This window comes from Narcine bancroftii, chromosome 3, assembly GCF_036971445.1.
Source record: "Narcine bancroftii isolate sNarBan1 chromosome 3, sNarBan1.hap1, whole genome shotgun sequence".
NCBI classification, from domain to species: Eukaryota; Metazoa; Chordata; class Chondrichthyes; order Torpediniformes; family Narcinidae; genus Narcine; species Narcine bancroftii.
In genome coordinates, this window is record NC_091471.1 from 72,890,920 (window position 1) to 72,914,093 (window position 23,174).

General features: G+C 36.9%; 1 protein-coding gene and 1 long non-coding RNA gene across 5 annotated transcripts in view; one reads left to right on the forward strand and one right to left on the reverse strand.

Annotated features, from left to right (window-relative positions):
• The window catches only part of LOC138757253 (protein unc-13 homolog B-like), a 615,971-nt gene that overhangs the window by 325,691 nt on the left and 267,106 nt on the right, over nt 1-23,174 (forward strand). For 3 of the 4 annotated variants that reach the window (XM_069924286.1, XM_069924289.1, XM_069924288.1), the window contains 2 exons: nt 10,330-10,552; nt 13,029-13,154. In XM_069924286.1, the coding sequence (XP_069780387.1) occupies nt 10,330-10,552; nt 13,029-13,154 (349 nt within the window). The remainder of the gene's footprint in view (nt 1-10,329; nt 10,553-13,028; nt 13,155-23,174) is intronic. The other variant, XM_069924287.1, reaches the window with a different exon arrangement.
• LOC138757255 (uncharacterized) overlaps nt 1-23,174 on the reverse strand; it is a 701,670-nt gene that overhangs the window by 268,067 nt on the left and 410,429 nt on the right. The gene's annotated exons all lie outside the window — the stretch shown is intronic.

Genomic DNA, 23,174 nt, shown 5'->3' on the forward strand with positions numbered 1-23,174 from the left:
TGAATGCTTCTCCAACTCACATAATTAAAATTATGATTTTATTACTGCCTTTCTTGCAAGGTATTCCAAAAAAATTATTCAATTAATCAGTAATTTTCACAGTCCCATCTAGCTTTCTCTGTTGTCCTCATTACACAGTCCCATCTAGCTTTCTCTGTTGTCCTGATTATTTAAGCAACTCTTCTGCTATCTTTCACTTGCTACATCTTTCAGCCACATTTTGCAATCACTGGAGTTTAAAATTGACTTGTTTCCACCTTTCCCACCCCCAATTGATTAATCCACAGTTGAAACCACATGTTGTAAAACTGGAATTCAGATCATTGCAACCTGTTTATAAGACATGCTTATAGATGGACTAAAAGTTTGCTCTTAAATTGAATATGGCCCTGCTGACAACATTCAATTTTGTTAGCTTTGGAAGAATAAATTGTAAAAATTTGAACTTAATTAATTTACAGATCTTCTATAATCAATGTAAGCCAACAAACCACATACCTGTACCTGTTGCAAAACACTAATGGTATTTTAGTTAATTAAAACAAGATAAGTGCATTTGGAATTATGTGGATCAAGTCAATGAAAAGTCTAAATTGATTTATCACTTGTCTGTAAATTCTTTAGTTTTACTAGTACCAGATATTTGTGCTGATTACAATGCAAATAATTTTCACATATATACTGAAATATAAACTACATTTAGTCAAATCCTAGTTGGTTTGTCTGGAATAAGTAAATTGCCAGAATGAAAGATGTTGAAGTAGATTGGCTATTTCTGTAAGTAATCCCTGTTTTTTTTTAAAAAAAAATTCTCTGACTAATTACAAGTGAAGATGTAAAAACAGAATTTGGACTCGTTCCCAATTTAACAAAATAAATTTTGTGTTGGTGAGAATTAGTTGGAGCATTAATAAATAGTAAATAGTAATACAAAATGGAAAAAGGCCCACAGGCCCAGCTTGTTCATGCCAAACAACATGGCCTCCTGCTTTGTACCTCTTGCCTACATTAGGCTCATACACCTTCCATCCATATAGATATCCAAGTGTATCTTGAAGGAGCCTGTCTCTGCCACTTTGTCTGGCAGCTCATTCCATATGCCCACCACCCTCTGAGTGATCAGTCACTTCAAAATCCCACCCCCTTATGGTTGTGCCCTCTCACTTTGGATTCTCCTGCTCGAGAAAACAGATGGTCACTTTTCATCATATCTATGTAGCTCATGATTTTGTAGACCTCAAAAGATCCCCTTTCAACATTCTGACATCAAAGGGAAACAGGTCTACTTTTTGGAGACTCTCACAATAATTCAGCTTCCCTAATTCTGACATTAACTTTGTAAACCTGTACCCTTTCCAAATTTATCCCATTCTTCCTTTAGCTAGATGACCAAAACTGCAAGAATGTTCCATTTGTGTCCTCACTAACATCTTCATCATGATGTCCCAGCACTTTGTATTTAATCTCCTGACCTATGAAAGCAAATGCCCCAAACACTCTCTTCACTTCTCTGTGTGCTGCCATCTTTAAAGAGCTGTGTACCAGCACCTCTTTGTCCCTCTGTTCCATAACTGGTTTGAAATCCTTCTTCACTATCCATCATCACACATTTTTTATGTCATCAGTAAACTGACTAACCTTGCTTCATCCATTCTTGCTCAAATCTTTTATGCATATTACAAAAAAGCAAGGATCTTAGCAATGAATCCTGAGACACTCCACTGATCACAGTCCTCCAGTCTGAAAAACTGCCCTCTACAACCACTCTGACTCCTATCATTGAACATAGGAACATAGGAAGTAGGAACAGGAGTAGGCCAAAAATGGCCCATTGAGCCTGCTCCGCCATTCAATAAGATCATGGCTGATCTAATTTATGACCTAACTCCACCTACCTGCCTTCTCCCCATATCCCCTAATTCCTCTATCATGTAAAAATTTATCTAACCGAATTTTAAATATGCTTAATGAGGCAGCCTCAACCACTTCCCTGGTTAGAGAATTCCAAACATTCACTACTCTTTGGGAAAAACTATTTTTCCTCATCTCTGTCCTAAATCTACTGCCCCGAATCTTCAGACTGTGTCCTCTTGTTTTAGTTTCCCCGGCCAGCTCAAAAAACCTTCCAACATCTATCCTATCCATACCCTTCATAATCCTATATGTTTCTATAAGATCTCCTCTCATTCTTCTAAACTCGAGCGAATACAATCCTAGACGATTTAATCTTTCATCAGAAGTCAACCCCTTCATCCCAGGGATCAACCTAGTAAACCTCCTCTGGACCGTCTCCAAAGCCAGTATATCCTTCCTCAAATATGGAGACCAGAACTGGACACAGTACTCCAGGTGCGGTCTCACCAGTACCTTTAACAGTTGCAACATTACCTCCCTACTCCTGAATTCAATTCCTCTAGCGATGAAGGCCAACATTCCATTTGCCTTCTTAATAACCTGCTGCACCTGCAACCTAACTTTTTGCGATTCATGCACAAGCACTCCCAAGTCCCTCTGCACAACAGCATGCTGTAGTTTTTCACCCTTTAAATAATATTCAGCTCTTTTATTTTTCTTGCCAAAGTGGATAACCTCAAACTTACTAACATTGTACTCCATCTGCCAGACCTTTGCCCACTCATCCAGCTTAACTATATCCCTCTGCAGACTCTCCACATCCTCATTACAATTTGCTCTTCCTCTCAATTTGGTGTCATCCGCAAACTTGGCGACACCACATTTTGTTCCCTCCTCCAAGTCATCAATGTAAATGATGAACAGTTGTGGGCCTAACACTGACCCCTGCGGCACCCCACTTACCACTCTCTGCCAACCTGAAAAACTCCCATTTATCCTGACTCTCTGCCTCCTGTCAGACAACCAATTTTCAATCCAGGCCAATATACTTCCCCGGACTCCACTTTCCTGTAACTTACTGATAAGTCTCTTGTGCGGCACCTTATCATACGCTTTCTGGAAATCCAAATATACAACATCAACCTGTTCCCCTCTATCCACCGCACCCATTATATCCTCAAAGAATCCTAACAAGTTTGTCAAACAAGATCTTCCCTTTCTAAAACCATGCTGCGTCTGCCTGATTGAACCCTTACGTTCCAAAAGTTTCACTATTTCATCTTTAATGACGGCTTCAAGCATTTTTCCAACCACAGATGTAAAGCTAATTGGCCGATAGTTTCCAGTCTTCTGCCTACATCCCTTCTTAAAAAGTGGCGTGACATTTGCTGTCTTCCAGTCTGCCGGGACCTGCCCAGAATCCAAGGAATTTTGGTATATGACCACCAATGCATCAACTATAACTTCTGACATTCAGAACCCTTGGATGCATATCATCAGGACCAGGTGATTTGTCTGGCTTTAGTCCCATTAGTTTCTCCATCACTACTTCCTTTGTAACAACTATTTTATCAAGGCCCTCCCCAACATTCGCATCCTTAACTCCACACTTGGGCATGCTGGACATGTCTTCCACCGTGAAGACTGACACAAAATATTTGTTTAATGCCTCGGCCATTTCCTCATTTGTTGCTACCAGTTTTCCTTTCTCATCCTCCAAGGGTCCTATGTTAACTCTGGCCATCCTCTTCCGTTTTATATATTTATAAAATTTTTTGCTTTCTGTTTTTATATTTTGTGCCAATTTACTTTCATAATCCTTTTTCCCATTTCTTATTACCCGCTTTGTAACCCCTTGTTGTCTCTTAAAGTTTTCCCAATCTTCCAGTTTCCCACTGCTCTTTGCAGCTTTGTATACCTGCGCCTTCAATTTTATACTCTCCTTTATTTCCTTTGTTAACCACGGTTGATTTTTCCCTCTCTTGCTGCCCTTTTTCCTGACCGGAATATATTTTTGTTGAGCATTACAAAATATTTCTTTGAAAATCTTCCACTGTTCCTCAACTGTTTCATCAATTAGCCTGTGCTCCCAGTCCACTCTGCCCAATTCCTCCCTCATCCTATGGTAGTCACCCCTGTTTAAGCATAATATATTAGTTTTAGATCTAACTATTTCCCCTTCCATCTGAATGAGAAATTCAATCATACTATGATCGCTATTTCCCAGATGGTCTCTGACTATTACATCATTTACTCTACCTATCTCATTGCACAACACTAGATTCAGGAGAGCATTTTCTCTTGTGGGTTCCTTAACATGCTGCTCAAGAAAGCTATTGCGGATGCATTCTATGAAGTCCTCTTCCAGACTCCCATGACCAACTTGATTTTCCCAATCTATGTGGAAGTTCAAGTCCCCCATGACGACTGCCGTATCATTATTACATGCCTCACTTATCTCTCTATTTATTTCCTGTGCCACTAAACTGTTGTTATATGGTGGGCGATAGATAACACCCACCAATAATTTTTTCCCTTTGTTATTCTTTATCTCTACCCAAATGGACTCAACATTATGCTCTTTAGATCTTATATCATTCCTCACTACTGTCTGGAGCTCATATCATTCCTCACTACTGTCTGGAGCTCATCTTTGATAAAGAGTGCAACTCCACCTCCCTTACTATCCTGTCTATCTCTTTGCACCACCTGATACCCTTGAAAGTTTAATTCCCATTTAGGGTCACCTTGTAGCCATGTTTCCGTGATGGCTATCAAATCATAGGCATGGGTACCGATTTGCGCCACAAGTTCACTAACCTTATTTCTAATACTGCGGGCATTCAGATAAAGTGCCCTTATGCTCTTTGTCCTTTTAATATCTAGTGACTTCTGTAACCTTTTCTTTTGATTTTCTGCCCATCATTTTTCTTTGTAATTTTCTTAACACTATAATTGACCCGAAAACTCACTGCACCATCTGATTTTTTACTTTCTCCTCCCAACATTACTTTTCCTATTTTACTTTTCCTGGCCATTACTTTATCTTCCCTACCCTTTTTCCTCTCACTCTGGTTCCCATACCCCTGCCAAATTAGTTTAAACCTTGCCCCACTGCTGTACCAAACATACTTGCCAAAATGTTGACACCTTTTGGATTTAGGTGCAACCCGTCCCTCTTGTAAAGATCATGCCTTCCCCAAAAGAGATCCCAATGATCCAAGAAGCCAAATCCTTGCCTTGTACACCAGCACCTCAGCCACACGTTCATTTTCCTTATCCTTACATTCTTTTCATCACTTGCATTTGGAACAGGTAGTAATCCCGAGATCACCACCCTAGCGTTCTTGTCTTTCAGCTTTTGTCCCAGCTCACTGTAATCCCTTTTCATGACCTCCTCCCTTTTCTTGTCAATGTCGTTTGTACCCACATGTACCAAGACAACAGGCTGCTCTCCCTCTCCTCTCAGAATATTTTGGACCCGATTTGTGATATCTCGTACCCTTGCACCAGGGAGGCAGCACACCATGCGGGTATACTTATCAGGCTCACAGAACCTCCTGTCCGTACACCTGACAATGGAGTTCCCAATAACTACTGCATTTCTCCTTTTCCTTTTCTTTTGCACCACTCTGCCAGGCTCATTGCCCTTGGCCTGGTGCCCGTGGCCATCTTCTGTCCAGTCATCTCCCTCAACAGAATCCAACACAACATAACTGTTGCTGAGTGGGATAGTCACTGGTGTACGCTCCATTTTTCTCGCTTTTTTCTTACCCCCCCCCTGACGGTTTCCCACTTACCTGACATGGGTTCTGGAGTATTTATCGCCCTGAAAGTTGAGTCGGTTAACTCCTCACTCTCCCTTACAAGCCGCAGGTCATCAATCTGCAACTCCATATCCATATCCCTAATTCGCTCGCTTAGTAACTGCATCTCGGTACACCTGGTGCAGATGTGGCCATTTGGGAGGGTGGAGGTCACCCATTGTTCCCACATCTGACACCCAGTACAGAGCACTAACCCTATTGGCATGACTCTGAATATGAAGGCAAATAACTAAGCTTACCTTTTCTCCTTGCCTGCTTTCGCCGAAGCCTGATAAGCCAAAGCCAGGAAGTCTCACTCCTTCACTGCTCCATCACTCACGGAGCCACTCCTCGCTGTCCGCTCCCTCCCCTTTCACTCCTTTTATTGGCCCCTTGACCAATTAACCCTGTCACTTTCAGCAAGCTCCTCCTCCTCTGATTCACAGCCCGACTCTCTCCAAGCTCCTCCTCCGACTCCGACTCCCAGCCGATCCAATGTTTTATCCAGTTGGGTGGCTCCTATCCCCTGATCCCCAACTTTCCATACCTGCCTATGATGTGGGACCTTATCAAACACTTTACTAGAATCCATGCAAGTAATATCTACTGTCTTCTCCTCAACTACCTTCTTTGTCATCTCTTCAAGAAATATTATTAAGTTTGTGTGACGTGTTTATCCACACACAAATCCACCTTAATTTATTCCTAGTCATCCAAATGTTGATCAATTCTATCTCTCAGAATCCTCTCCAGCAGCTTCCCTACCACTGACATCAAATGAACAAGTCTACCGTTACCCTGATTATCTTTACAGGCCTTTAGCATTAGCTATCTTCCATTCCTCTTGAATGTCTGTCTTCAGTTATGATATTTGTAAATGCCCCAACAATTTCCCTCCTTCTCTCCCAGGTCCAGACCTAGACATGTATTTGTGCTGATACGATGAAAGACTGCTAATGCCTCTTTTCCACTGATGCAGACATACCTTATGGTATCTTTAGTTACCTTGCTCGCATCCCTTTCCAGCTTATTTTGATCCACAGTAAACACATTTACAAAATATTGATTTAAGATCTCCCTGATCTACTCTGGCTCTACACATTGATTGCACTCATGACTCTTTTGTTCTTCATATACTTGTTAAAATAATTTTTAGTTCTCCCTTGACTGTCTACTAAAACCATCTCAAAATATCTCTTATCTGTACATATTCTCCTCTTCATTATACTCATTCATTTCAGAGGAATATAAGGGAATCTGTATGCTAGTGTCTAATATATGCCTCCTTTCTCTTTATGACCTGTGCCCTATATCTCTTTTAACTTGCCATTACTGTCCTTTACCTGATATCATATTTGTGGTGGACCTTCCTTTATCACACTCTCAAACAGCCCCCATTTAGCAGTCATGCTCTTCCTCTCTAACATTTGTTTCCATTTTGTGAACATAGAATTATTTAGAACTTCAGCACTTCTCACTAATGGAAGCAATAATGTAATTATATGCATTATCTGGGATTCATGTTACAGCATTTGGGGAAGTACAGTTTTAAGATTAGCATGAAAGTTTGGATTGCAAGTGTCATTAAACAATGCTGGAATGGAGAAATAGACTCTATTGATCAAAGTAAAATCAGAATGAATTATTCAAGATGTGGGAATATATTTAAATTAAATTTAGACATACAGCTCAGTAACATGCTCTTCTGGCCCACGAGCCAGAACAACAAGTCAAAGGGTGACTCAGATTACATTTCATCTCTTCAAATTCTCTATTTGACACCTCACTGGAAAGGTTGCTGGTAAATATACTGCTGGAGGAGGGGTCATCTAAACTTTTGGAATAGCTTTCCTTTTGAATGTTACTCTCCTCCAAACTATTGTATCTGCCTTTTTTTTTTCTATCTTTTGTATTGTATTCTTCCAGATAACTAGGGTACAGCAAAATGTTTGATTTTTCATTCATAAACTGGTTACACCTTAATAATTTTTTATCTTTTCTATATGCAAGCTCTCTGCATTTGTTAATATTTCCTTTTGAAGAAGTCTTCCTTGGGTTTTCTTCTTGTCTATTTTTCCATATTTCTTTCACAGTAAAGTTGTTGAACTGTTTCCCTAATTGATCATATTTATTGATGTAGTCTTATAAGTTTTGAGGGGTGGGAGGAGACCAGAAACCTGGAGGAAACCTACGCAGCACAGGAAGAAAGTACAAACTCCTGACATACAGCGTCCGATTCAAAACTGGGTTGCTGGCACTGTAACAACATTGCATTAATCGCTACGCTAACCATGGCACCCTTTACAAGCAGAGTATAAAGAGAACTAGAAGTCCATGCATTGGGATGGGAGTTGGGGGTGCAGGGGGAGAGGAAAACCAAGTTTGGGATATAGAGGAAGGTAATGGGAATCAGGAAATCTAGAGTGGAGAAATTGGACATTGGAGCTGGACAAGGAGAATATCAGCTGTTAGGAGAAGAGATCAGGGAATTTTACTTGGCGCTTGATTGAGAAGATCAAAACATCTATAAGAGAATGGCAGAGAGAGTAACTGACTTCTCCCAGCTTCACAAGTAGATAAGTTACCAAGTTGCTCACCTTCTCTGTTGAATGTGATTTCAGGATTAGTTCCCAAAGCAAAGAATTTAGTGGCTTTAGCTGACGCTGGGATAATAGTTTTGGTCAGGAAACCTTGCACGCTTTGAACATTTAATTTGAATATGCAGATTTAGGGGCAGAATAGAGTAGTGCTTTAGCGCCACGATTGCGGTCAGGACCAAGGTTCGAATCCTGCACTGTCTGAAAGGAGTTTGTATATTCTCCCCATGTCTGTGTGAGTTTCCCTCCAGGGACTCTGATTTCCTCTCACTGTTCAAAAAGCACTGGGGATTATAGCTTAATTGGGTGGCATGGGCTAATGGGTCGAAATGGTCTGTTACCATGCTTTGTGTCTAAATTAAAATTTAAACAAAATCAAACACTAAAAAAATTGTATTTGAAGGATACCGCATCTGTATTTTGGGCTAATGTTGAGTGTGCCTGCTTTGGTATATTTGTGGCTGCCCAGAACTTAGTGTATTGTGATCCATTTCTTGGGTCAAAGAATCCTGGGATTATCAGATAGATTAATTCACCTAAAATTAGAATTCCTAACATAATGAATAGGTTTATTTAAGGCTTTGATATGGTCTCTATAAATAAAAGAAGCTCTTTCTGAACCAAGTTTATTGCGCTTCATATCAGAACAGAAACATCTGATCTTACGGCCAATTGTATTCTCACTCTTAGCTTCCACCCTTTTGTTTTCCATGATAAGGTTTTAATCTTTTTTTTAAATATTGTTGCCTACAATTTTGTTAGTTTTATTCTCCTCACCATCAAATGGTTGAAAGAAGTGTTTTGAAATCATGGATGATTTCCACACACAAGTAAAACTAACGTTGAGGATCAATTGCCAGGGTGCAAAATTTCAGGTGGTTAACAGAACCATCAGAAGTGATGTGAGGGAATACTTGAGAATAGAATGTAGGAGAATGCATTATTTGAGGACAATGCATCACACATTTATTCAGTAAGTAAAGTGATAGAATAAAAATCTAGAATTCTCCTTTATAATTAATTCATGTATTACAAAGTCTTAAATAAAATTTGTCGATAATTGTTATAAATGAGTTTTTCTTGTGGTCATTTTAAGAGTTACTAACTGATTTAAAATGTGCCGCTGCCTCTCTGGAAAAACAATATGGTGAAACTTATTTGCTATATATGCTGTAAAAATTTGGATGATACCAGGGGTCGCAATTTCTAGCTTACAATGAACCAACAAAGCTATTCTTTTGATGTTATACTACTTGGCGTCATTGTTCTGAACAAGATATAAAGATGCTGAGATTTATTTCTTAAAAAAATCCCCCTGGTTTGCTGAAGTCTTCTTTTTCCCCTTCTTTGTCAACATTTGCAACCACCAGGCAATTGGAGTTATTTCGGATGGGGAGAGCAGCAAAGTATGTAATGATTTATTATTCACAAGTTCCTTAGCTCCTATATTAGCATGCTCCAACCAGAGAGACCTGGGGTATTCATACATAGAGGGATACATATATCTCTCATTGTATGATTACATTAGTTTTATTTTTCTCCAAGTAGTCCGTCTTATTAGCTTTCTATTTTTGTCTGTGTCATTTTAGTGATGTATAATCATTTTATGTTTTTCTTTGATTTGTATTGCTTTATATGAAAAAAACATTAACTACCATTGAATGCATGGATATTTGTCAAACAGAGTGTGCATGGATCCTCTTCAAGGTTAAAAAAAAATCATCTGTTTTAATATCTGCTCATCAAAATGCTGTAAAGAATAAATGTTTGAAATTTAGATTATGTTGCCAGCTTTCTTAACACACAGAATAAAACAAAATATTTCACCCCTTTCCATTGATATGCAGAATAAAGAATATTTACGGAAACAAACATAATATTCAACTTAACCACATTTTTAAAATCATTATGTTGAAGATGATACATAAGGATAGTTTGATGTTGTCTGTAAGATGCTACTTATATTATGAAATATGAAATACAACTGGGAAATAAATATAAAAAAGTGAAAATTCTGCAATATCAAAACAGAATATTGTTAACAATACATGTGAATTTTTTTTTCTTTTCAGCCCTTGAAGATCCTGACAGTGCTGTTGATGATAGAGACAGTGATTATCGGAGTGAAACCAGTAACAGCATTCCACCTCCCTTTCATACCACCTCTCAGCCCAATGCTTCTGTCCATCAATTCCCAGTTCAGTCAACATTTCAGCTCCAAGGAGATTTACAGGACTCCTATGTTGATACAAACCCAAGCAATAATCTAGATTATCGTGAAAAAAAAGGAATGAGGTATGTTCATTTTTGAAAAGGTAGAATTTCATTTTGTGAGATTTTTATTTAGCTTTGAGATGAACACAGTTGCACTTGAAAATAAATCTTTAACAATTTTTCATTTTACTTAAGCTATGATGATATCTTCGTCCTTTTGCTTGAAATTTGTTGAATGTCTTTGAACTTGATTTTGTAGCACTGGAAATGTTGAATTACTTGATCATTCCCTCCTCACTACCTCAGACTTTCTTGTTGTTAGCAATGTTTCATTTGTTCTCATCTGATCACTACTTCATATTGATCTTCACTTTCTTGTCAAAACTAATCACCCTTTCAAAATCATTCGAAGAGGCTAAGCAAGGTATAGGGTCAAACAGGTTCTTTGAACCACCATGTTCACGCTGATCGTCAAGCACCCATTTACTCTAATTCTATCTAACCCATTTTATTTTTCTCACTTTCTCATCAACTCACCTTCCACCAGTTCTACAATTAATTAACACGAGACAATTTGCAGTGGGAAGTGGAGTAAACTAGAGTACTTTGAAGAAACATGTGAGATCACAGGGAGAATGTGAAAACTCCATCCAGGTAACTTAGGAGGTTCGAATTGAACTTGGGTCACTGGAATAATACGGTGCTGCTCAATTTTTTACTGGTTTGTCATTGCTTCCACAATCCCTTTCCTCTCGGTTAAGCATAAACAATTTTTTGGAACTTTATCACCATCTTCTAACTCTATTTCCTCCTTCCCACTTCCTCTCTAAGCAAGACCTCTTAGGCCTGTCCTACATAGCTTTCAAGCCCATGTTTTAAATTCCTTTCACATTCCTCTTTCATTGATGACAACCCTTCCTACCTTCTTGACCTATGCCCAGTAAATCTCACCACACACTTTCCATTATTGGCTCACTTCTCATCATTGTTGCCTCTTCTGGCATTTCTCCAACTTGCTACTTACTATTCACTATCCACATCATGTTCTGTAATTCTGTCCTGCTCCAATTACAATGGACTTTTTCTTTCTGATCTGTATACATCTCATTTGCAGCCCCCTAATTGACTCTTTGTGATCAATCATGGTATGCCAGTGATTAAAATACTGGACCTGGAGATCAAATCCTATTGTAGCAACAGTTTAATTTAAATTTAAATAAATCTAATCTCAGTAAAGATAATCATTCCATTCATGATGTTCATTAAATTCACTCAGGTAAAATTTGCTCCTGTTAAAAGTAGCCCTTTAAATTTGCAAAGTTCACTTTGCATATTTCTGGAGAACTAACTATCCCACAGGCTAATTATATAACATCCTGATATCGTCATAAACCATACCTACAAAATTGTACTCCACCATGCGGTAGACTCCTCTATCTCAGTCCCTGGTGTGTGCTCCTCCCCAAAATCAGACCAGACACAATACAGTCATGGTCTCAAGTTAAATATGTTCAAGGTTCCTTTTATTGTCACATAATAATACATAAAAATGACATGATATACTTCAACCTTTGAAAGGAAACTCTCTCTCCTGATTACCGCCATACATCCTTTCCATGCGAATTGCTGGCATTACAATTGCTGCAATTTTTGTTAGCACATTCAAGATATCATACAAGTGCAATGTTCCTTTCATGTTTGAAGATTTTGAAATATTTTTGTTCAAAAGCATTTTCTTCCTGTTTCTTTTCATGATGTATATATCAATCATTGTGCATGATTCTCCCATATAACTACATTCTTGTCATTCTATCACCACACACATGGTTATCAAATCAATAATAAAGAGCAGAATTCTTGGATTTTTTTTCCTCATCTGTATCTAGGTAAACTTGGGACATTTAGGACTGCTGCATGGAGTCAGACAAATTAGGGTCATTTTTTGTATACTCTGTCATGATGCATTACACAAATAAATCTGAGGGGCAAAAAGGAGTGTAAATCATCTGATCGTATATGTGTCTGCTGTTTTCAGTAAAGTTTCATTGTATTAAACAAATAAATTAAATTGGATGCTGTAAAAAGAAGTTGTATCCGACTGAACGTATATAATTGATCATTTTTGAGATAATACATTGAAATCAAAGTTTCTAAAGGCATAAAAATTATTAACGAAAATGTTTATGTATCTAATCCGGAATGTAAAAGTATATCAATTAACATCCTTTTCTTGACTGATGTTTTGTTTTGAGTGATGATTGTTAATAATTATAATCATTGTTAACAGGGTACAGAAAGTATTTATGTTTGTATTTTGTAAGTATTGAAATGTCAGGACTGACAGAAAAAAAAATCAAGATGTAATATGTTATCAGATGTATGTGATCTTGCGTCAGTATTCAAATAGTGCATTTCAGAAGCAATATCAGTGTTTTTTTGTGTTTAACTTGAATGTAGTTAACTTGAATAGAGTAACCTATTTGAGCTCTGAAATGCAATGCTGCACAGTAAGTAATTATTTATCCTTTGTCCACTTGTCATTCATTTTCCTTACCAGACGATATGATAGCATAGATTCTACTGCAAATGGCCGTAGTGATCTAGAGTCTGCATCTGAGTCTAGTCAGCTAACCAGCCGCCAATACTCCCTCGAAAGTAGGCAGTCTCTAGATCTCTCTGATAGGTGGGTTCTGTTTTCTTTACAGCCTTGATGTTGCTGTGTAATGGTGTGCTATGATGGTATGAAGATAACATTGGCTCAACTGTTTGCATGCTTTTAATGTTTCTTTAGATGTTGTGTTTCCAGATAAAATGAAGGTAGTTACAAAGTGTATTTTAAGAAAATGAATACCACTGTATTATGAACGAGAGTAATCAAAATATCTCTTTTGAATTCCCTTGTTTTTAATCATTATTTATTTTCTGTTTGTCATTTTACTTAATGTTCCTTGAACTTGAAATATTTTTGATACGATTTTCTTTTGTTTTTAAACTCATTCCTTAATATTGTTTTCAAAATCTTCTGTTGTCTACTTATACATGTCTTCCCCTAAGAAGCCGGAGCACCTTACAAGAAAAGGCCAGAATCGTACCAGTAGGTTCCGGTCTTGGAGAAGACTACATCAATAAATATGATCAATTAGGGAAACAGTTCAACAACTTTACTGTGAAAGAAATATGGAAAAATAGACAAGAAGAAAACCCAAGGAAGACTTCTTCAAAAGGAAATATTAACAAATGCAGAGAGCTTGCATATAGAAAAGATAAAAAATTATTAAGGTGTAACCAGTTTATGAATGAAAAATCAAACATTTTGCTGTACCCTAGTTATCTGGAAGAATACAATACAAAAGATAGAAAAAAAAAAGGCAGATACAATAGTTTGGAGGAGAGTAACATTCAAAAGGAAAGCTATTCCAAAAGTTTAGATGACCCCTCCTCCAGCAGTATATTTACCAGCAACCTTTCCAGTGAGGTGTCAAATAGAGAATTTGAAGAGATGAAATGTAATCTGAGTCACCCTTTGATTTGTTGTTCTGGTATGACAACAGCAGACAAATGGGAACCTCTGAAAAGAAGTGACATGTGGAGATTAAATGAGTCACTCATCACCCACCCTAAAGATGTGGAGATGATAGATGTAGAAGAAACCCTGGAGGAAATGTGCAGAGAAAAAATGTCAGAAGAAGGAACGTTAGATGACTTTTATGATTCATACGATAGTAGTGACTCTGACGAACTTTGTTGTTTACTTGGATCTTGTTATGAACAAGAGGCTTTATTAGTTGCCCCAACATGGCATGAAAATGGTAAAACGTGTATTAACTATAAAAAACAAGATATAACTGCTCCAAATGTCCCCCAAATCAAGGATCAACAAGGATGCTTTAATGAGGAAATGGATGACAAATTTAACCAAAATGAAAAAAATTTGCATTTCTCTCAAAGTGAGGAAACAAATGAAGACCTTATTGATGCAATGGATGAACTACAAGGTCTGGTAGCATCTGTATCTGAGTACTTAGCAGAAAAAGAAGAGGAAATTAATAAATTTGGCTCACTTCCAAAAGTGCAGAGTAAAATTCTGAGGAAGTCTCAAGAAGAATCAATGAGCCCACATAAGTTTATTGGTGAATACAAAACACTTTGTTGTCATGTACAAGATTTGGAAACTCAAAAAGAGCTGAAAACAGCTGCTACGAAATGTGATAGTGGGGATGGTGAACAAAGAGTGGATTGCGTTCCTGATCTGACTAATGTGAAGAATACCATGCAGTCTCTATTCAGCTCATTAAATGAGAAAGTAGGAATGGGTAATAAACAGCATTCAGTAATGGGAAAAACAATTTATGTTACTTCAGGAATTCCACACAAAAAGAATAAGAAACACACTGATTTCTCAAACTCATTTGATCCCGTAACCAATGATTCAAAAATTCATACTCCTTTGAATGATTCAAGGAGAGGAACTGATACGTCACCATCTAAACTTACTTGGTATTCTGTTGAAAGCAGAAAGTCTGCTTTTCCTAATACATTTAAATCAATAGAGGAAAAGTCATTATTTCCAATTTTGGAGCAGAAGCTACAGGATGAAAATACCTTTATAATAGCTGAATCTTCACAGAACACAATCATTAACTCATTTGTGGAAAAAAACCTGTCAAGTGATAATCGGAATGATATTAGGCTGAATAAAACACATCAAGCTACTGAACCTGAGAACAATAGTATTACTTCAGAGAAAAATATAATTTCAAACAGTGAAGGAAAATGTGCCTTGCATGTACTTGAAAATTGTTCCCTCTTTCGTGACAATGAGAATTGCTCTCAAAGTAATGTTGATGTTAATTTGTGTGAACAGGATAACTCTTTAACAAATAAATCACTGCAGAAGCATGTTGCTCTAGATAAATGTACAGATCATGCATTTGAGTTGCATACCAAGTTAGAAACCATAGAACAGTCAATATCCGTGGTTCAGAAACATGTGGATGAGCAGACTTCTGAAATTCCAGAACAACGTGATGTTCGTAATAAAATAGAGAATGATATGAATCTCTCTCAGAAAACAGAATGTTCTTTACAAACCAAGTCCAACACACCAAACAGCTCTGGAATTCATTTGAGATGTTTTAATCATTTTAAAAAACCACAAAGTCATGTTTTTTCCCTTTCATTGGACAATGAAATGCGATCTACATCCAAGACAGTGTCAAAGCTTCCTTTTCACAGACTTGATGAGGATGTCCGAGATGAGGAGAGGAATGGAGGTAATCAGTCTTTCTCTCTCATTGGAAAACTGAAATATCCATTCTTTTCTTCTGAAAACATCTCTTCTGAAAATCAAAAAGAAGCAAGCTCAGGTGGAAGATTATTTTCTGTAAAATTTCCTGTGATTGAGAAACCATCAGCATTTAAACAGAAAATAAACCGTGAACCAGATAAAATGAGAACATCTGGTGAATACAAGGATAATATGTTGTTTGACATTTCAACATTTTCCTCAAATCCAAAACAAAGAATTGATGTTGATAAAAAGGGAAAACAGAGTGGAAGTGAACAAGGATTTTTTTCAGGCTTGTTTAAATTTTCTGTCAGTAAAAATCCATTCACCTCAAAGCTCCAAATGAATGATAATGGGGAAATTTTAAGAACTGTGTCTAAACAAGTAGATGTAAATGAAGATGCAACATTTTCAAATGAAATAATGCCTCCTTCTGATCACTGTATCACAGAAGCTAAATCCACTTTGGATGATGAGCATGTTGGATCAGTGGAGGAGGAGGAACCTAAAACAGATAAGCTGGTCTTTGGTGAACATGGTTTTCTTTCAGGTCTTTTAAAATATGCTTCAAATGAAAATTTATCAAGCTTAAAGGAGAAAGTTAGAAGCAAAAACAATTCAGATAAAAAGGTAAAAATAGAAAAAAATGGCTGTGAGGAAGATGCTTCTTTGACTATGTCATTAAATACATCAGATCAAGTTCTCATTTTGGGTAAAGATGAGAATGATGCCGTAAAGCCAAGCAATGCAGATGAAAAAGAAGACAAGAAGTCAGGTTTTATTTCAGCCATCTTTAATTTATCAGCAAAGAAACAAATAAGTGTATCCTCAAAACACGAGAGTCCTTTATATTTTTTAAAATTTATGAGAAAAGATAAATCCATTATAGAAAAAACTGAAAATGAGGATGACTGTGGCCAGACAAGTTCACTCTTAGAAAATGATGTTTGTATCACAGACAAAAACTGTGATGAAAAGTCATCTTTGACTTTGTTTGAACAATTTACCTCTAAACGAAAGGAGAACAGGAAAGAACCCACAAAATCAAAGGAAGATTTTGATCTGCAGAAAGAATCATTTTGGACCTTTCGGAAACCTTTCCTTACGTCAGGGAATGAATATGACTTTTGTGAATGTGAAGAAACAAGCACTTGGTACAATAACCCGTTAATAAAAGATCATAACAGTGTCACTCAAAATTTGCAAGAATTTAAGCAGAGTGGAACCGACTCACTGGAATATGAGATCACCAGGAACAATCTTGATGAAGGTTGCCAAGGAAATGATCAAAATTCTCGAGAATTGCCAAATCCCAATAATTTAAACCATTTTAATCTTGAACTCGAATTGAAAAATTATAACTGTTCTCAAGTTTTCTCACATGAAAATGCTAATATGTGTTGGTCAGATGGTATTACAACCAATCTAGATACATTCCAGACCCAGTATGGAGAATGGGGGAACAATGAAACAAATTTCTCAATAAATGAGAATGACACCAATATTGAAGAGACTACATGTATATTTATCAATAAGAATGAAAATAACATGGAATTTGATTACTTGGATCTTAGTATAAAATCAAGGGATTTCGGCATACAGTATCCACATCATGAGGAGGGTGCCCAAAAAAATGTGAGATGCATGGACACAAACCTCAGGAAAGATTGGAATTCATTGGAACTTGAAATTGGTGAAAGGAGTTTGATAGAATTACCTCTGGATTTAAGTTTCTCTGCCAATGCAGTTGCTTGGCTATTCACACAACAGCAAGAATCAAATTATAAAGAAAACTCATTTATTATTAGTGATTTCCAAGACTGGCTAACTTTATTTGAGCAGGGTGTATGGTTTCCTTCAGATGATGCTGAATATGGTTACTACATCTTTCATGATTGTCAGTACATGTATTCTTTGATTACCGATAGCAGTGGCCAATGTGTATACCTTTGGAGTCCAGAATCAGATGATGGGCAAGAAGAATGGCAATATTATCAATGGTTGAATGGTGATTTTGACACAGAGCTCAGTAATTACATGATTTCTGTTTGTGGTTTTAAGGTACCTATTTTGAATAATTTGGACTTATTCTGGTGCTGCGAAGAGCAACCAATAGAGTCGGAAATTGATGTACCTCTTGATCTTTCTCTGATTCTTGAGAAAAATAATCAGTTAATAAATGCACATCTAGGTTCATTTGCAGATGTATTTAAGGATGCAATAGAATGGGACAGAGAAGAGCCACTAGACTTTTCATCCAGAGTAAACGCAGGCAGATTGGAAAAGTTTAAAACGGATTTTGTATCTGAGCAGGAACTCATTTATCTCCATGAAGACCTTTATGCTAAAGCTCTTGATCTTAGAATAGTGCAAAATGGTGATTTGACTCACAAGTCTTTAGTCGATGAAGTAACAGCAAGTGAAATTTATTATCCTGCAGTTTCAAAATCAGAGTCTAAATCCCTGTCTCAGCCTGTTTCCACAGCCCTGTTACATCTATTTAATTCTTCTGCTAAGCTTTCAAAGGCTTCCTATTCTGAAGAAAAAATGTATGAATTTAAGGAACCATCTGAAGAATACAAACCATCTTTTAAAAAGATGACACATTTTTTCTCAGCATTGGGTGATTTAGTTGTGAAAGGAAGCATAGTAAATTCTGATCATTCTCATTTGTCTTCAGAAGAAGCAACATGTGTTACTCCTGCAAAGGATACATTTGAAATGGATAGGGCTAGAACTCCTCAAATGAATGATGATAAGAATGAAGTGAACCAAAATGCCAAGGACGTGCAACCATTACCAGCTAATCAATGTCATACACCAAATAATATATTTTCATCTGGTCTAAAAAACTTGAAATCTTTTTCCACCAACTGGAAGTCACATAAAAGTGTCGCTGGAGACCAACCAACCCTGCACAATGAACACCAGAACATAACAAATCAAAATTTTTCTACATTAATACTTAAATCTGATCAGTTTGTAGATAATGCATTCAGCAATTCAGACCAAGAAACAACTAAGACAAGCTTGAGGCCAATATCTGAGAGCATTTCCAGCATAAACCAAAATTCAATTGCTTCAAACCCACAACCCAGGGATTTATCATTTGAGATACCATCTCAGAAACATCAAGCTCCTCCTGAAACTTCCACCCAGACCACACAGGACTCCTTCTTTAAAAGTTCTTCAAAAGGTCAGTCTCAAGTTAAAACTGACAGGAGATTTCCCAATATCTATGAATTTTTTACATCAGCAAGATCAAAGGAAAAGCATGGACCTTTGGGCACGAATTTGTCAGAAAAAGGAACAGAGGCTAAAACCAAAACATTCAAAAAGGAGGAGAAAGATCGAGTGAAAACCATTCCATGTAATGCCGAAATTCACTCTTCAGGCAACTCGTTTTTAGGTTCAAGTGGAAGCTTCTTTAAAATGGATGCAAGTGCAGTTCAACAATCAGATGTTTTGAGCTCAGCCAAAAATAAAAATGAATCTTTTTCAGATCAGAACAGAGTTCAAAATGGGAGCCTAAAAACTCATCAGGAATGTGCTCCATTGGAATTTTCAAAAGTAGAAGTGCCACGTTCAAGATTAAAAGATTTGCGAAAGCAGCAAACGTTGAGGGAATGGAGCACTGATTATGAAGTTGTAACAATGAAAGAAAGTGCATTGCACGGTATTACAAATAGCATAATAAATATAGAAAACAGTGCGGGTGAGACAAAAAAGGAAAATATTTCATCTTCTCTGAAAGCTGGTAATGATATCACCGCAGATCACAATAAAGCATTGAGAAATGACTCCAGTGCACAATGCAATGAATATGCCTCCCTTGGTGACATGAAATCTGCTCAATGTTTTACAAAAACAGAGTTATCTGATATAAAGGTTTCCCCAAATAAACCTACTATTACAGGTTCGAGAAAGCAATTTTGTTCAGAGGCTCCTAATTCTTCAAGCATTGCAAGGCTGAAAAAATCTGTTAAAAATCAAGATAATTTTTTTGGATCTGCTTCATCACAAGATGAGGAAAAGGTAGAACAAAAACCCAAATGTGATCTTTTTAGTTTATCCTTTAGAGATGACCGGAAACCTAATATTTCCACTTCCAGACCGGAAGGAACAAATAAGGGCATATTTTCTTTCTTCAGTGCAGCATCTGATTCGGCAGACCATAACCAATTTCATAATAGTGGCTCATTTTTACCCAAGACCAAACAAATGAGTAATTTGGATAGATTCTTCAAATTACCAGCTTTTCTCACACCAGCTTCCTCAGTTGATAAAAGCACAAAAGAAAATGTGACATTCAGTGATGAGAAAAAGATAAAACTAGAAATTTCTCAGCCACGTTTTGAGGAACAGATTGAAAAATATGTAAAGCAGAATAGGAAAACAAGTGCAGGTGAAATGGAAGATGTCACAGAGATGGAGAAGTTGGACAAAATAACATCAGTGGGGCAGCCAAACAGTACTGTTGTGAATGAAAATAATAATAATTTATTTACCACGGAAAGTTCTGTAATAGACAACAAAAGCGTGAAGTATCATGATATCTGCATTGGAAGCTCTGTTGCTGTGGACTACTTGTATTCAAGTCAGAATGAAATCCGAGATGCATTTGATGCAACATGCCTTTTTGACAATTCTGATGCTCATAAAGTTCTGACTAATGATCATGATACCAGATTCAGTTGTAATTTTCAGGAGAGCATGAAATCTAATACTGCTGATATGGATAATATTATTGAAGATGAAAATAATAGGCTTGTTAACGCTGCAGATGAACGTCCAACACAAACTGAGTTTATGACCAATTCAGTTCATTTGGAGGAAAATCCACATGAAAGTAATTTTAGAAATTTCCATTCAGGGGTGAAAAATGATCCAGGCAAGAGCGATACTGGAAGGGAGAGAAATTGGGAACTACAAAGTGATGAAATTAATGATTTGAAAAACTTGAAAAATGTACAACAAGAGGCTGTAACAAATTGTACCATTACAGGGCCGCCAGGTTCTTATGAAAGAGTGAAATCTTCGCAAAGTGGCAAGTCTTTGATAGACTCATCAGTTGAAACATTTTCTGGGTTTATGACCAAGTTAAAGTTGTTTTCCACGAGTGAATCGGTGAGAAGTTCAAATAATTCAGTATTTGCAAACTCAAACTCAATATCGAACAATCACAAAGAAAGTTCAGTTTTAAATTTTCCACAAGGTAACCAAACCCCATCTGACAAAAGTGATCTGCTCAATATATTTAAATTACCTTCTGGAGAATCCAAATGTCCTGAAAATTTGAAACCTAGTTTGTTGAAAGAAGATACTGGGAAAATTAAAGAAGGAGATTGTTTCCAAACTCAGAAGGACCCAAGTAGAGTAGAAGAACTGATTGTTGGCATTTCTGGTGAAAGTAATGATACTGATGCCTTTTCAGAGCAGGAAGCTGTCAACTGCACTGAAAAAAATACAGTTTTTCTTCATAAAGATACAAATGGTGGAGAGGTGAATATCAATGTAGAGGATACCAAGATTGTCTATCAAGTAGTATCTGATACTAATTCTGTGCCAAAACCTATAGAAATTCTTAAATCAGATGAAACTATACAACCTCCAGAGGTACTGAAAAATGAAGAATTGGCCGTAACAATTTTTGAAAGAGAGAGTGCTTTCAGTCTTGTCGCAACACAGGTAGATCTTCCACTTTTAGATAATAGTGTCGCAAAATCTGAAAATGCCATCATCAGCATCGAGTTTCAAGATAACAATACAACTGTTTTACAGAATGAAGTTAGTGCAGGTGGTGCCCCATTTTCTGGTGGTTCATTAGCCAACTCAGCTTCAGAAAAGTCTGATTGTGAGCCACCCATGTCAATTTTTGCAATTCCAAACATAAGAGCACTTAAATTCAACTTCCTCTCTTCTGGCAAAAATGGCAAGTCATTGAGTTCTTTATTTTCACAGCAACCATCTTTTGAAAGCAGCTCACTCAGACATACTGGGTTGCTATCAAGCTTCAAAAAATTTTCAAAGACACTTTTTGAAAGGGATTCTGAAGAATTGGAGAGAAAGGGGGAAAATATGCAAGGTTCTGAATCTGGAATTCTGGGTGATACCTTCTGTCAAAAGGAGGCCACCGCCAAAGAAGGAAACTTTGTTATCACAGAACAACCTTCTGAAAGAGATAAAATCGATATCTTTGTCATTTCAAGGTCTGAGTTAGTGGATCGCAGTAGTCACACTAACGTATTAAAGGACAGAGAAAATTTGGGGGTGTCAGAAGTTATGGATGGCAGTAGTGAAAATACTGGGACAGAACAGTCATTTCTTGCAGCAAGAAAATCAGATACTTTGCAGGATATTCCAGATGCCATTCCTTCAGAAGAATTACCTGAACAACTCTGTATTAATCAGAAGAGGATGCATGAGGATGAAACAGATATTTTGGTTGCAACTTGCTCAACTTTGGAGATGGTGCATGGACCACAGGATCAAATTTTGCACACTTTGGACCTTTTGAATGTGAAAAGGCCAGTTTAGCTACAGCATGATAAATGGCACCAAAAGGTTAACCATTTATAATGCATTAGTAAAATAGTAGTAAAGTAGATGTAATGCAGTAGTCTAGTGATTTTATTTCTAAATATGTCCTACTTCAATTTGATGCTTCATGTGCATTATAGTTAGGCCTTTTTATTTAGGCCAGGCACTTATAATAATGCCCCATAATATTAGGTTACCATTTGTAATTAACTAAAATAATCAAGAAACTATACAAGCTTTTGCACTTTATATCAATTATAGAAACAATTTTTCAACCATTGACTATAGACATTTGCCAACTGTTTGTTAATGTGGTTTGATTTTTAAAAAAACAGGCTATTTGATACCTTAAAATCAGCATTCTTCTATCTTCTTTATTATAATTTGAAATGCATAATCGGGTTTGGAGCTGACATAGTATCAAATCAAATATAATCTGGGTTTGTTTCACTCCCTTGTGTCTGGCAGTTTGTGAACCTTTCAATATTGACTTTGGGTGAATACAACTATGAAGCCTGTACCTTGTTATGCATTTTTGATATCTGAGTTGACAGACATCTTTTTGGTTTTGATCTCCTTTTCATTTTTGATGTCTTTATCAAGCACTTCTTTTCAATTATCATTACTCTGGGATTTAAACAATCACAGATAATGAAAAATTGTGCTTTCGGTGACATGTGAGAGAAAAAATATTCTGCCAGAAGTCATCATCAGGCAATGAAATCCATCATTTTCCAATGTTATGAGAGTGTAAAAAAATAACTAAGTCCTGTTAAAATCTGACACATCATGTTGCAGTGCTATATTTTGTATGTGTAATGTTCTTCTCTGAGACCTGCTTTGAATTTTTCAACACCTTGTTGTAATTTTTGTTCA